The 13,450-nt window shown below is 53.7% G+C and overlaps 5 protein-coding genes across 5 annotated transcripts; 1 reads left to right on the top strand and 4 right to left on the bottom strand.

Moving 5' to 3' along the window:
- Positions 1-811: 811 nt before the first annotated feature.
- On the bottom strand, positions 812-2,498 carry BDP81DRAFT_3896 (histone acetylation protein 2). The gene is made up of 3 exons (XM_060587285.1): positions 2,006-2,498; positions 1,716-1,887; positions 812-1,625 (listed from the first exon to the last, which is right to left on the bottom strand). The coding sequence occupies exons 1-3, from the start codon at positions 2,162-2,164 to the stop codon at positions 901-903; spliced, it is 1,056 nt and encodes a 351-aa protein (XP_060451476.1). The 5' UTR covers positions 2,165-2,498; the 3' UTR covers positions 812-900.
- A 335-nt stretch (positions 2,499-2,833) lies between these two features.
- On the bottom strand, positions 2,834-4,099 carry BDP81DRAFT_444174 (ASXH domain-containing protein; the record flags this gene model as incomplete). The annotated part of the gene is made up of 2 exons (XM_060591797.1): positions 2,834-3,604; positions 3,701-4,099. 2 exons carry the CDS (start codon positions 4,097-4,099, stop codon positions 2,834-2,836), a joined length of 1,170 nt encoding a protein of 389 aa, XP_060451475.1.
- Positions 4,100-5,220: 1,121 nt separating this feature from the next.
- BDP81DRAFT_307281 (transporter sec22) lies at positions 5,221-5,961 on the top strand (the record flags this gene model as incomplete). The annotated part of the gene is made up of 2 exons (XM_060583351.1): positions 5,221-5,366; positions 5,493-5,961. Coding segments are annotated over 2 exons (615 nt in total), but the record flags the coding sequence as incomplete, so codon positions are not given.
- A 277-nt stretch (positions 5,962-6,238) lies between these two features.
- BDP81DRAFT_3882 (uncharacterized protein) lies at positions 6,239-8,048 on the bottom strand. The gene is made up of 2 exons (XM_060587067.1): positions 7,513-8,048; positions 6,239-7,309 (listed from the first exon to the last, which is right to left on the bottom strand). The coding sequence occupies exons 1-2, from the start codon at positions 7,727-7,729 to the stop codon at positions 6,516-6,518; spliced, it is 1,011 nt and encodes a 336-aa protein (XP_060451473.1). The 5' UTR covers positions 7,730-8,048; the 3' UTR covers positions 6,239-6,515.
- Positions 8,049-10,264: 2,216 nt separating this feature from the next.
- On the bottom strand, positions 10,265-12,369 carry BDP81DRAFT_388361 (cleft lip and palate transmembrane protein 1; the record flags this gene model as incomplete). Its single annotated transcript, XM_060587109.1, has 3 exons — positions 10,265-11,409; positions 11,459-12,239; positions 12,310-12,369. The coding sequence occupies 3 exons, from the start codon at positions 12,367-12,369 to the stop codon at positions 10,265-10,267; spliced, it is 1,986 nt and encodes a 661-aa protein (XP_060451472.1).
- Positions 12,370-13,450: the final 1,081 nt, after the last annotated feature.

Raw genomic sequence — 13,450 nt, 5'->3', positions numbered from 1 at the left:
AGTTACTGGAAAGCTCTAGCGGGTTCACTTGTGCAACACCGCAACATGCCAAACCTTCAACATCACGATGTAACTTCACCTTGTAGATCGACTGCTGTCGACCATCAAGCTGGGAATTTGCGCAGAACATCACATAGCACATGACAGTAAATACTTCAAACGCTCTTCTTCACTGCCCTGGACAAGCCAGAGCAAGCAATGAAAAAAACAAAGTTTTGCGTCGCCTGGAGGCAGTGTGATACCAGGGACACGGTGGGAAGCGGTAATCTGGCAAGCCAGAGGGACCGCTCCCCGAAAAGATCAAAAATAGGAATAATATTGATTGTCCCCCATTGGGGGACTTCCAGATATTAAACTGAAAAGAACAGATACTACACTTGATCTAAGCCAAAAGGCAAAGAAGAGCTAAGGAAAAGAAGAGGAGAAAATGTGTAAAAGTCGCGGGTGGGAAGAGGCATTGATATAGATTTTGGGCATGGCCTGTGCGACGGCCCCCGATCAGTAAAGGTACGTACTGGAAATACCTTTGACGAGTGCCGTATTATTCGATGGGCAGGATCGAATTTTGTGATTCGTGGGTTGGTGAGGTAGGGTGGTTGATGCCTTGTGACGGGAGGCAGCTGCGGGACGTTGCCTCCTTCCGTTTGATATTTTGGCCTCAATGAGGGAGAGAGGTGAGCCACTCAGCTTCGGTTGCCTGGCAATGGCCTCACTCTGTGTTGATGCCTGGCTGAGGGAGGTACCTCACCTGACCAAAGTGCCTTCGTAACCGACCACTCTTTCACATTCTTGCTAGATGCCTTAGGAAATTCACCTTTCACATTGGCTTTGGCAGAAGTAATCGAAGTCTCATGATCATAAGCGCGTGTCTTGCCGTACCTAGTCGTAAGGTGAGGCCGCCTAAATCTCATCCTCCTCGTCATCAAAGTCATCCTCCCTACCCATCTCATAGAGAATCCTGCCGCCCTCACCAGCCCCTATGTCCGTTTGAGCGTCAAAGTAAGGCAGGACAATACCCTCTCTGTCCTTTCGCTGTTTCTCTGTGAGTCCCAAGTTGAACGTGCTCTCCGGCTCCTCATCTTCCCCGTGACCTGCATCTGCCTCACCAGAACCCTCAGGGGCAGCGAAGACGGGGTGCTCCGAAAGGAGGTAAATCCTCGACCCCTTTGCTGCAACACCAGCAGCGGACGAAACCTGTCCTTTCTGCGGCAAGACAACAAACTTCTCCGCCATGGCCCTTCCGCTCCGCCTCCTAACCTCCATCTCAACCACAACGCCGTGATAATCCTCCGACTTGACATCGCCCTTGAGCCCGACGAGCACGCCCTCCCGGCCCTCGCCCAGACCCCACTCGGGCTCCTGCAGACTCCTGTTCCGCGCCTTTTGGCGCTCAATCTCCTGCCGCAGGCCCGAGAGCCGCAGGATAGAGGTCGCCAGGTGGGAGAGCACCGTCAGCGGGTGCGGCTCGTACTCGCTCACGGTGCGCGGGAGGACGAGGGGCACGTCGGTGTGGTAGACGGCCACGAGCGAGACCGCGGGCATGATGATGCTGGAGAGGAAGCTGGGCAGGATCTGCGGCGCCGCTGTGGCGAGCTCGTTGAGGGAGTCGAGCAGGACTACTGTTTCTGGGTCGCGAAGATGTGAGTCAGAGAGTGCGTGTCATGGTGAGGTCAAAAAGAAGAGGCCACAGGGTGGGTGAGGGTGGCGGCACTCACTTTGGGATGAAGATGCGCCCTTGGATGCTCTAGGATCCATCTTGGGATAATGTGAAAGGATTTCTGCTCTCAGTGCCTTGAGGTTCTTCCCGCGGGCTCTGACGACGACGTCCGCGCCTCGTGGGCGTTTGAGCGTCGCGAAAGAGAGCAGGATTACCTTGGCCTTTGCAACCTATGTAATTCGTTAATACCATAAATTTATAGCGTAACACCAGGAACAATAGCATCTCTATTAGACAGAGAGTACAACAGCATCTCTCTACAGAGTCATGAAAATCAGTAGCTCGTACCTTGGCTCTGGAGACGAGCTCCCGAAAGACCGGCGCGGCGCTCTGCTCGAGGCTGTCCAGCACCAAGGTCAAAGGACTCGCGCCATCCCTCAGGTTGAGCAGCTTCTGGAACAGTAGGAGGCTATGTGACCGACTATGGTTTTCCGCCGAGGGGGCCATCGTGGCAGGTCTTGGGAGGGATATTCCCGATGTATTGTGGAAGAAAGGAGTTTGCTGAGCAATGACTATAGTCTGGACCTGCGAATCTTGTCCCTGTTGATGTCTTCCGAGGAACAACCCTGTGAGACTGTAGTGTGGGAAGTTTGCACCAAAAAAGCTTCTCGGATTAGACAGTAAGATGATTGAGAGTGAAGATTGCCAAGGTGCGATTTCCGTGGTTGACGCTTTTCGCCCACTCAATTTGGGGTTTCTCGGTGATGTGGGGCACTGACCGAGACTACCACCATCGGGCGTCAACACCAGGATTTTTCACCAAGGCCGACAACAAGGCTTCCTTTACGATCATGGACTTGTGCATGAAGGAGTTCAGAATTGCGCGGATCATATCATCAGATCCCGCAGCTATCAGGCCCTACTAAGGAAAGCTCTTCATCCAGACGACAATCCAGATCCTGTGTCGCCCACCAAATAGGTATCTCCGACCGGCCCAAATTCCGTTTCCTTTCGTGAATCATAATTCGTGATGTTGCATTTGGAAAATCCTTCTGCATTCGTCTCCTTCAGCGACTATCAGCCTCAATGCTCTGACGCCTTCGCATCCTCATGAACGTCGCCAGCACGAGGATGCTCCTCAGGGACGGGCTCTTGTCTATCTCCTTCCACAGTTGCCTACTCCTTCTCCTTCTGCTTTTCTGTCTCCTCGCCTGGATCTCGAAGATTGGTCTTCGGGGATGAATCGTCTAGAGCAACGCTCGCAAGCGGCACCCCTGAGGATTCGGGCATAGCAGACGCCAGCTCTGAGATCTCGGAAGTAGGAGCGCCATTCTTTGCTGATGAGATGTCGTCGGGAAGAGGAGACCCAAGTGTGACACCCGGTGCTTCTCTAGCTTCGTTCTCCTCTGCCATGTTAACGTCATTCGTCGTATCCGTAGTAGCCGGGACGTTCTTAGCCGTAGCCTTCACCTCCTCCGCTTGGTTGACGACGTCTCCCTCCGCCTGGACCTTGTCGATAATCTGCTCCTCCGCCTGATTGGTGATCTCCTCCTTCTGCCCAACCCTGGTCTTCTCAACTTCTGCAGACGCAGCGGGACCTGGTACAATGCTACTTCTGTCCGGCTTAAAGCCCTCTGGCACATTGCAGGACCATTCATCTTCGAACTTTTGCGTAACGTGGTCGTCAAAGTCGCCCGCCCGCCGCCGCTCGCGCGCACCCCACGCCTGCTCGAGCCACTCGGGGTCGTGCTTGCCCAGGGAAATATTGTCGGCATACGTGGCACAATCGTGGCGGAAGTTGTTGTCATTGCGAAGGGCGTCAAAGTCTGGACGGGCGTCGTCAGTGCCGGCGTCGAGAATGCGTGTGCCGGCTGGGAAGAGATTGACGATCTCGGCGCGCTCTTCTTTGGTGAGTATGTCCCACGCCGCTGGCTGGCAGAGCATCGCCTAGAGATGGTCGCAGTATGTTAGCACACTCGAGTTGGAACAAGAAATCTGAGATAATATAACATCGTCTCTTCCAAGCTGCAAGGATTCACTCACTCTCAAATTAGCGCTGGCAAGCGGCGAGTTGGGATCCGTCAGGAGCTTCTGCGTCGTCCATTTTGGCACCTTCTTGGGCACCACTCTGGTAGGCTGCTTTTTCTTGGTGACTCTCGGAGGAGAAGCAGTGACGGGCTTAGGCTTAGTCGAATTGCGTGCCGAACGTCGCGTCATGCTGGGCAAGTGTGTGCCGGTAAGTTCTGTGCCGATAGCTTCTGATTCCGGGTCGTCCCGCGCGTTGAGTGAGTCGACTGTCCTTTTGGGGGAAGTTTTCTTGGCTCTCTTGGGAAGTTCCTCGTAGTCTGAGCTGTAAGTGGGTGGAGGGGTGAGGTCAGAGGATGAGGACGAGGATGGAGCGCAGGCGTCTGCCATTTCTATATCCGATGCGACTCCTGCCATCTTGAATGAGTGGCCGTTTGGATGGGTGACGTTTGCCAGTTCACGTTTACAGTGTCCATGGAAATATTTCTGGACCGGTAATTAGCCAAAAATAATTCAAAGGAGTTGACTAAAAAAGATCCGTGGTGTCTAGAAGGCACGCGTCACAGATTTGGCAGTATAAGGTAGGAAGGACCTTCTTTGCTGATTGTTCTTTCTCACAAAGCAGTGTCCGGACATGAGATGATATAGTAGACACATTTTGAGAACTTACGAATAACAATCAAAGATGAGACTCCGGCACTCCGAGCAGTTTGAAAATGAAATAGCCAAGTCCTGTTTATTGAAGGAGTAAATCATGAGATGGGGAAGGCTGTTGTTTGTGCCAAAAGATCGCGGGATAATCATCCGGCGCAGTATCGCAACTAAGCTATGCTCCCGCCACACCTCCCTCAAAATGTGTAAGTGGTTAGGTAGGAGGAGAAGCAACTGAGTGAGTTGAGTTTAGGTGGTCCCTGGAGGAACACACTCTCACCTCAGTAAAACATGGCTGGATTGGACCGAGCCACGGGCGCCACATCGACCCAAAAACGCAGGGGCTACACCCCCGCGCCAGCCCTCCAATTGGCCAGTGATGACCGCCCATGGTGTCATCTTCAATGACAGTAGGTGGAGAGCTCCCGTCCCTACAGGACATATTGTCGACGGCGATCCATGGTTTTTGATTTACTTGCTAGCGAAAAAGCGACCACCCCTGGCTCGGAAAAAGGACACAACAACGAACACCTCGACGATACCTCGAAAAAAGTACCCGTGACTTGATCAAACCAGTCGGAGATACCACTTCACTCGGCCATAACCTTTCGTCAGTCCGCGCATCCCCATACCTTTGGGCCAGGCATCGAAGCTATCTCAGAGGACACGTCGATACAACACCAACCGTCGATAGCTCCCTTCCTATACCGCACCTCTTGACCTACGAGCGACGACAACCGGTTTCCTTCACAAACACCAAACCAACACAGACACGATGATCCGCTCAACCCAAATAGCAAGGCTCGACGGTACGCGCACTCTCTCTTCCTCAAGCTATGTACCACATTCAAGGAGGACAACTCGACTAACACCCATCCCCCACCTCAGGCCTCATGCTCTGCGCATCCGTCGACGACGAGCAACAAGAAGCAGCCCTCTCCGAAGTCAAGTCGCAAATCAAACAAGTCCTGCGCAAGCTCACCCGCAACTCGGAACCCCAAGCCAGCATCGAAAGCGGTGCCTACAACCTCAAGTCCGTCTACTCCCCTTCCACTCACCCCCTAAAATCCCCATCGAGCTCAGGAGACGTCAAGACAGAGAGAAAAGAGAGAAACAAAAGGCAGCTTGCTAACCTTTGTACCTCTCCTCACACAAATAGCTACCTAATGGACTCAGACATAACCTTCATCTGCATAACAGACAAATCCTACCCCCGCAAACTAGCCTTCACCTACCTCTCCGACCTCGCCCGCGAATTCACAACAACCTACCCCGTCTCCCAGCTCCACTCCCCCTCCCTCCGCCCCTACGCCTTCATGGAATTCGACACCTTTATCAACCGCACAAAGTCGACCTACTCGGACGCCCGCGCCTCCCAGAACCTCGACAAGCTCAACGACGAGCTGCGCGACGTCACAAAGGTCATGACCAAGAACATCGAGGACCTCCTCTACCGCGGCGACTCCCTCGACCGCATGGGCGAGCTCAGCTCCCGCCTGCGCGACGACAGCAAAAAGTACAGGCGCGCCGCCGTCAGGATCAACTGGGAGCTGCTGCTGAAGCAGTACGGCCCCCTTGGTGCGTTGGGGTTCATTGTCATCGTCTTCTTTTGGTGGCGTTTCTTTTGAAAAATGGGGGGTTGGCATTGTTTGGTTTTCCTTTTGGCGGTGCGAATGAGAGGACAAGGGACGGTTTGTTTCCCTTGGTGGTTGTTTGATCCTTTGGCCCGAGAAAGGCAAAGGTTTCTACGACAATGTTGGGGCGTTTTGTTGGCGACTGTGTATATCTCTCTCAATTCATGTATATCAATCAAATACACGGCACGGGCTTCTCAGGCGGGTGCAGGGGAAGACGGAGAGGGGCAACAAAACAAGAATTGGTCTTTAAAGTCTTTGAATGTGGAAATATGATCCAGCACTACCGAACTGTGGTATCTCTGTTGCTGCATGAGTCTATCCAGACTGGTGATGAGGGCGGGCCCCAACACTTCGTGAAGTAGGCCTCTGCCATCGAATAAAGTAAATGATAATTCCATGAGTCGTAGGTGCGGATGAATATTCTCCGCCCTCTTTGGAAGCCCCCAACGCCTCGCCTTTATCAGGACCACACACTTTGAATATATGTACACGAACGAACCGCCGTTTTTACGCCACCAATAGAAATCGTTGTCGAATTAGTGATGTCACATCACCAAGCAGTCCTTGGCTGCCTTGGGCAAGGGGACAGCGGGTATTGACGCCGCTGTGTGTTGCCACTCTAGGTGCTCTTGGAAGGCCTGGAGATCTTCGAAGCCGGATTCATCCTGGGCATTCCGCATCTCATCGTCGCTGTCACCGCCTGCCTCGGTATACGGCGCTTCGTCGCAAAAAGGGCATAGTAGCCGGGCTACCCAATCCCCCTGATACGGCGCCATATGATTCGCTATCGCCAGAGGCGCAAATATGACCGTCTTCTCCTCTCTTCGTTTGTCGGCGGTAAACCCGGTCGCCTGCCAGTGTGGCACCCCGGTCGTCGGCGAAATGGGTGGTACTGGGCGCGTGCTGGATTCCTCGGCTGTGCGTAATGATGGCATGCTCTCCAAGTCTTCCCATACGAGATGGCCGTCACAAAAGTCGCAAACGAATGCAATGCCTCCGTCGCCAAACCGCTCAAACTTGCCGCTTGTGTTGCATGCTACCACCTCTTCCACGTGTCGTCTGTGGTGCTCCTCCTCTGAAGTAGCAGGCCGATTCTGCCATTCACGCTGTTTTCTGTGAACGAGAAAGGCACCCAGGCATCTCGCTGAGGTCTCTTGCTCTGCCGCAAATATCCTCCTAGCTGCTCGGCATTGTGCGCGGTGTAGTTCGCGGCGCAGTTGCGTCGTCTCTCGTGCCCATACTGGGTTGATCGGTCCGCCTGTCTTTGTCCAATCTTTGAAGTTCTCGATATGATGCTCGACCTTGGACTGTAAAGCTCGCAGTTCGGCGATCGACGGAGCTTGAAGACAAACAGTTAGCAAGGGTTCAGGGCCAGTTGTGCGTGACGTGAGCTAGCACGAAGCGAAATTTGACGGGGAGCAGGCTGGCAATCGCAGAGGCCTCCCTCTCTCCGCTGTAACGCAGGGCTCTATAGAGCCTCCATCAAGCTCCCAAGCCAGCGCAGAGCAGGCAAAATCAGTGCAAGTGCGCTTGTAGACTCACGTTTGCGGTCGTTCATGTAATAGCGCTGTCCGTTGACGAGGACAGAAAGCTCCTGGAAGTCCTTCTTGGCGTCGTTGAGGGTATCCTCCAGCAGGCGCAATTGCTCGTGCTCGTCAGGTCCCCATTGGCGCTTATCGGCGAACTGTAAGATACGCAGGCCATCACTGACGAGTGTCGCAATGGCAGCCAGAAGGGACCCGACGGTAGGGCTGCTCATGATTCGGCGAGCCCTCCGGTTCCCTCGAAAGCTTCCTTTTCGAGGGAATTGTTGGGGAATCAAGAGAGTGTTTCTTGGCGGCGACGCTTGACAATGGGATCGAGGGGTAGTCGGATTTTTGGCGGTGCGGTGCGGCGCGCGCCCCAATGATAAATGGGCGTTGGAGCGCCCCCTTTGGGCCCTTTGGGGGGTAAAATATCCCGACTGGGGGATCAGGGGACTGGAGCTGGAGGGTTGTGAATGACGGACGGCGGGCGCGGGCACGCGGGCGGCACGGCCACACCGTCCGAACAGGTTTTGTAGCTTACGTTTCCCGTAGAGTAGGCTCTTGGCTCCCTCCCCTTGGAGCGAACGGGTGCCGGGGACGACCCTATTTGGGATGACGAGAGACGTCAGGTACGCGTTGTGGAACCCCACTGTCCACTGCGTACGAGGCAGCGTGGACCTCGAATCCCCGTCGATTGAACCGAAGGTCCGGAGCTCTGCTTGACGGGTGCGTTCGCTGTAGTCCGACGACCTTTGGGTGTGGCTTGTGTGCCTGTGTGCCTGTGCTTGTGCTCTCTGAAGCGTGCTAGGCGGGCTTCAAACTAGATTTCTCAAAGTGGTTGCTGGGGGACCCTATGCGGCCGTCCGTGTGTCATGACCGGAGCGGACGCATGGGACGAACTTGGAGTGATGGACGGGGGAACCCGGGCATGTGACAAACGGAGGGACCGAGAGGCTCAAACGGAGGTTAAAGAGAGGAGTAACCCACGCGACGGTAACGGGGAAAACGTCGAAGGGCAACGTGGTGAAAGACGGCAAGTGCAGGTAGGAAGGTGGAAAGAAAGTTTAGGGAAAAGAAAAGGTACGAGACAGAGAGACACAGAAGTCAGAGAGAAAGAGCCTGGGGAGTTTGAGAAAGATTGCGTTCGGTTGTTATTTTTCCCTGGTTGGTCCTGGTGTGTGTTTGGTCGACTACTCCGTACGCTGGCTGGGCGAAGGAAGGAACGGACTGGATCCAATCCTCCTAACTTCCAAGGCAATTATGCGACTGTCAAAGACGGAGGGGAGGTCGAGGAAACTTTAGGTTTTGAGGGTGCCTCTGAGAGTGGATGTCTAGGTCAGCCATGACTGCTTTGGGCAACTTTTAACTCTTCGTATTGTCGATGACATTTAGAAGGCCCCAACTGGGGAGGGTCCTAGACTCCTAGGGGGCCCTTCTTCTTTCTTCCCTTCCCGAATCCCGTCAGCTTCCATGAAACTACAACCACCGGAAACCACGTTCATCTTACGAAATACACACACTCTGCCTTCACCTTGTCTCCATCCCATTCAAACACTGCATTGCGTGGACACGATCCGATCAACCGAGTTCAAGGAGAGGCCAAGAGCTATTTGCTCTGCAGCTCAGGAACGACGGCAATCACTGTGAACTATTTTCGGTATACAGATCCCGCAATTCTCCACCTTTTGACGAAAGACCGACACTAAAAGGTCTCCATGCCACATGGTCCATAAGTTGGGAACTGGTAGGGGATGAGCTACGGGTACTACGTAGGTGCCTAGGTATCTTATGTGCTGACCATACCTTAACGTAACGTGCCTAATTACCGTCTACAATACTCCGTACCTTGCGAATAGCCTACCTAGTATATAAGGTAAGGCACCTCAAGTGAAGAAGAACATGAGCAAGCAGAACGTGGAGCTGGCACCATCCTAGGGACCTAGCCCCAAAACACCACCGTTGGAGGGGACCTGGCGTCATCCCCCCCCCCCTTCCAGACCTTCCAGGTTTCCCCAATGGGACTCTCTGATAGGCGCGGTGACATACGAGCTTGTCTCTGCCCTACCAGGCACGGGGCTCCGACAGCTGCGAACCCCCGCCAAGCGACTCTCTTGCTGGGGCCCCTGTTGGGTTCGGGGAGAGTTTACCTTACAAAGTAGTCTGTCGTGTCTCTCTACGGCATCTTTAGCCGCGAAGCGACCTTCAGAAGAGTTTCCGTGCCGCGAAGGAGGGGAGCAATTCTACTACCTACCCGTGGGCCGTGGACCTCTCAAAGCCAAATCACCGATCTGTCCGGTGGGATATTACACTAATGTACGAAGTACGGATACAGAGCAGGTATGATCTGTTGGAACTTTTCTGCCCAGATTTTCACTCGCCTTGGATTGTCCGGTCTCCCTGCACACAGACATGCGGAGCCCCCTTTTTCAGCTGAACATTTTGGTAGCTGCTTTTCCTCAACACTTTCTTAGTCGTCTCGTCCTTCGTCCAAGCGTGCAGCTGGTAGTTTGATATGCTTCTGCATATGAGATGCACCATGCGCGAGATATGTGAATTACGATGAGACTGGACTTGATCACATTTCTGCACTGATGTCCTCGATTAACTATGTGAGGCGGCTACAATATGCCCCATCTATGCTAGCCATCACGCAGTCTCGGAGTCCAGGGCACGTAGTTGCCAAGTCTCCAATGTGATGCTTGTACCCAGGCCTCTGGTGTACACGATCTTGGCCACACTCTCTTCCTCTGCCGTGCAGCATTTGTTGCTTACTTTCTCTTCTTTGCCTTGCCGGTGTCAGCACCTGTGGCCTTACCTGCCACTTGCTTCACCTTCTCAATAGTGGTGTCGCTCTCAAGCAGCTCCTTAGCCTTGGCCTTGGCCGCATCGTCCTCTTCTCCATCCTCGCCACCCTGGCCAAACTCGTTAACACGAGTGTAGTCGATTCTGTATGCCCAGCGTTGGTAGATGTAGATGAAGAAGATGATATCGTCGCGGAAAGTGGACAGACGGTGAAGGAAGGGCATCTTGATGGTGAATGCGAAGAGGTCGTCGATGAAGGTGTTGAGGAACTTGTAGATCATGGCCTTGCCGGGCATGTGGGCAACGCTCTTGAGTCGGTAGTTGATGTAAAGCGAAGGAACCATCATGAGGAAGCCGTAAGCATAAACCGATCCGACGAGTGTGGCGATGATGTACGAGTACCAAGACTTGTGCGTCTCGTAGACCAGCGAGTAGATGGCGTAGCCGATGAGAAGAGGCACACCAGCCATGTACATGTACTTGAAGGCAATCTCGTCGTACTCCTTGGTCTTTTCCTCCGTCTCGCTAAGCTTGTGCTTGTCCTCCACGACGATTTTAAATGGTAGCAATGAGCCTGGTGGGGCAGCCTTGATTGCAACGTTGACAATGGTGGTGATCTTCCACAACTCAATAACGATGCCGATACCCTGACCACCCAGAATCATCCAACTGGTGTTTTGCGAGTTGTCGATAAGGTAAAGCAGGATAACGGACTGCATGAACACATTCGCCAGAATGGAGCGGACAGAGATACCAACGTTGTCCTTCTTCTTGCGGTAGTGCGCAATGTCGGAACCAAAAGCGAGCGTCTCCAGAATCATGTGCGCAATACTGACAATGATGGTAATACCGAGGAGAATCGGGTTCGTGTCACCAAAGATTTCCTTGACCATCTCAATCTCGGAGCCGTCGCCGCCACCGGGGAGCGATCCACCGTAAGCAGCCTGACGTGCTGACTCCTTGGCACTGGCCTCAATCGCGGCCAGGGTGTTGAATTGCCATGAACGCATGTTGTTCAAGTCAATGTGCAAAGGAACAGATGTGACTGTGTCATTGAGCAGGATCATTTGACTCTTGAGTTGCCAAAAGGTGTTGACAAACAGGATAGGGTCTGTTATCAATTAGTTATGCTCGTGAACATGAACCAAGATGCAACTTACAATACCAAGAATGCTTGCCGGAGCCATCTCTGGCACCAGTCGGCTCGACCTGGAGGAATTGGCGAATCGCGGGATGGGTCTGGCGGTAATCGAGCACTCCAGTGTTGGGAATGATGGAGAAGCTGGCATTCGGGTGGTAGTAACTGGCAATGATAGGACCGGTCTCCTGTTCCTCGGCCACTTCTTCTACCTCCTCCTCGGCCTTGCCCTCAAGAAGGGATCTGGTCTTGAACTCCTTCTTCTTGGGGATGTACTGGGTGAGAGGGAACGCAAAGTAGTAGGCGGAGGCTGGGTCGTAGGTCTCCACATGAGGATCGGGCTGGCTACCGGGCAGTGAAACGTAGAAGTGACCCCAAAGAGTGCCATTGTTCTGCACAGAGGGCGGCACCTCGATGGTGGTATCAATAGAGCGCTTTTCGCTGTAGTTGCCAATCTTGAATTTCTCCTCCTTCAGAACAACCTTTTCCGGGGGCGTCTGGGCCAGAGGGATCGGAACAAAGGTATCGGAAAGAGTGACGGTCACGTCGATGTAGCTATCCATGGGCCATATCGGTGCTAGCTTGGTCGGGATCTGGCTCCAGGTCGCACCCTCGTCCAATTCCTTGGGGCGGAGCAGGTATGGCGGAATGTCCTCGGTATTCGCGGGCACGTTCACAACATTGCCTTCGGCATCTTTGACCTGGGTACCGGATTGAGTCTTGGAGAACACGTTGTTCATGAGCAAGTTCATGCCGAAGTACATGGAAGCTCCAAGTGCCAGCTTTTGCGTCAAGCTTATGCCCTACAATTATGGTACATTAGTGGGAGGCCTCTTGGCGCAATTCGCGTTGGGCGATGGGCAAAGTACTCACGCCTTGCTCCTGCTGCTGGCCAGCAGGGCGAGCGCCAGCTGCTGCTGCGGGTTGGGACATTTTGTACAATGCGCGACAATGTCTCTAGAGAAGTGTATTGAAGATCGCGAAGTTGCGGAGGACAGATCGCGTGCTCGTGGGAAGTGATGCGGGGACGTCACACGGCGGACTCGGCTACCGATGGCGTATGGCAGCTCGGCTACTGATAGTCGCAAAAGATAGCAGCTCGTCAAGTAGGATGGCAGGCGAAACCGTGTCTTTCTCCGGCGCAGATATCGAGGATGCCAGCGATATCGGGTGCTGGGGGAAGTGAAGTCGGAAAGTCTTCACGGAGATTGGAGATTGGCATGGCCCCGGAAAGCAATGGATCGCAAAAGTCGAGCGCTGGACCCTGGAGGCTGGGTGGCGGACGGGACAAATTGCGTGCTGTTCGGGCGAATCAACGGCCGAGGCGCCGCCACGATCCCAGCAGAATGGCGCAGAAGGCTTGGGGGAGGAAACAGGGGCCCCAGACGCTGAGGGGGAACAAACGGCTGCTGGAAATGCAGTGTCGATGCTGGATGCACCTGCCAAAGAGGCATAGAACCTCCGTAACTTACCTACTCCGATCCGCCAGGTACTTGCCCCATCATGTTCTAGGTAGGTATCTGTGTCATTGCTTACTTGGGAAAGCAGAGACGGCTGGGTTCCATTGCCAACCTGAGAGATCTTTTGTACATCGTGTCGTCCATCATCTTGACAACTAACGTACACCAAACGCACACGTACAAGTCATGAGCCCGCCCAATCGACGTCGAACACGGCCTCCCGTGGCACATTCCGTCCATTCGTCAGCGGCACATCACACACGCGGGTCTCCGTCGCTCGTCACACCTGGGATACGCGACACGCCCTTGAGGCTTGAACCGAGAGACATTCGTTCCCATTGTGTCTCTGCCTTACTCTCTGTGTCTCGTACATTTTCGGTTCTTCGTCACCTTTGAGGATACTGCAGTTTCCTAACCAGATTACCTGGCATGATACCCATCTAGAAGTTGACAATCCATCATGCTTATGATACAGTACCTATTCAAAAGTTGCGGCTCTTAAGTGTCGATCGATGCCTCGGGCATTTCTGGTCTCCCATCTCCAGCTCAGAATG

This window comes from Colletotrichum phormii (assembly GCF_030913505.1).
Source record: "Colletotrichum phormii strain CBS 102054 chromosome Unknown BDP81scaffold_1, whole genome shotgun sequence".
Classification (NCBI taxonomy): domain Eukaryota; kingdom Fungi; phylum Ascomycota; class Sordariomycetes; order Glomerellales; family Glomerellaceae; genus Colletotrichum; species Colletotrichum phormii.
The sequence above is the reverse complement of the archived record's forward strand: the minus strand, read 5'-3'. Positions and strand labels throughout refer to the sequence as shown.

Excerpts from the sequence above, each read along its gene's own strand:
- BDP81DRAFT_3896 (XM_060587285.1), bottom strand. The coding sequence starts at position 2,164 with ATGGCCCCCTCGGCGGAAAACCATAGTCGGTCACATAGCCTCCTACTG. Across the intron at positions 1,888-2,005 it reads AGCTCGTCTCCAGAGCCAAG|GTTGCAAAGGCCAAGGTAAT; the intron begins GTACGAGCTACT and ends CGAATTACATAG. Across the intron at positions 1,626-1,715 it reads GGGCGCATCTTCATCCCAAA|AAACAGTAGTCCTGCTCGAC; the intron begins GTGAGTGCCGCC and ends TTCGCGACCCAG.
- BDP81DRAFT_3882 (XM_060587067.1), bottom strand. The coding sequence starts at position 7,729 with ATGAGCAGCCCTACCGTCGGGTCCCTTCTGGCTGCCATTGCGACACTC. Across the intron at positions 7,310-7,512 it reads TTACATGAACGACCGCAAAC|CTCCGTCGATCGCCGAACTG; the intron begins GTGAGTCTACAA and ends TTTGTCTTCAAG.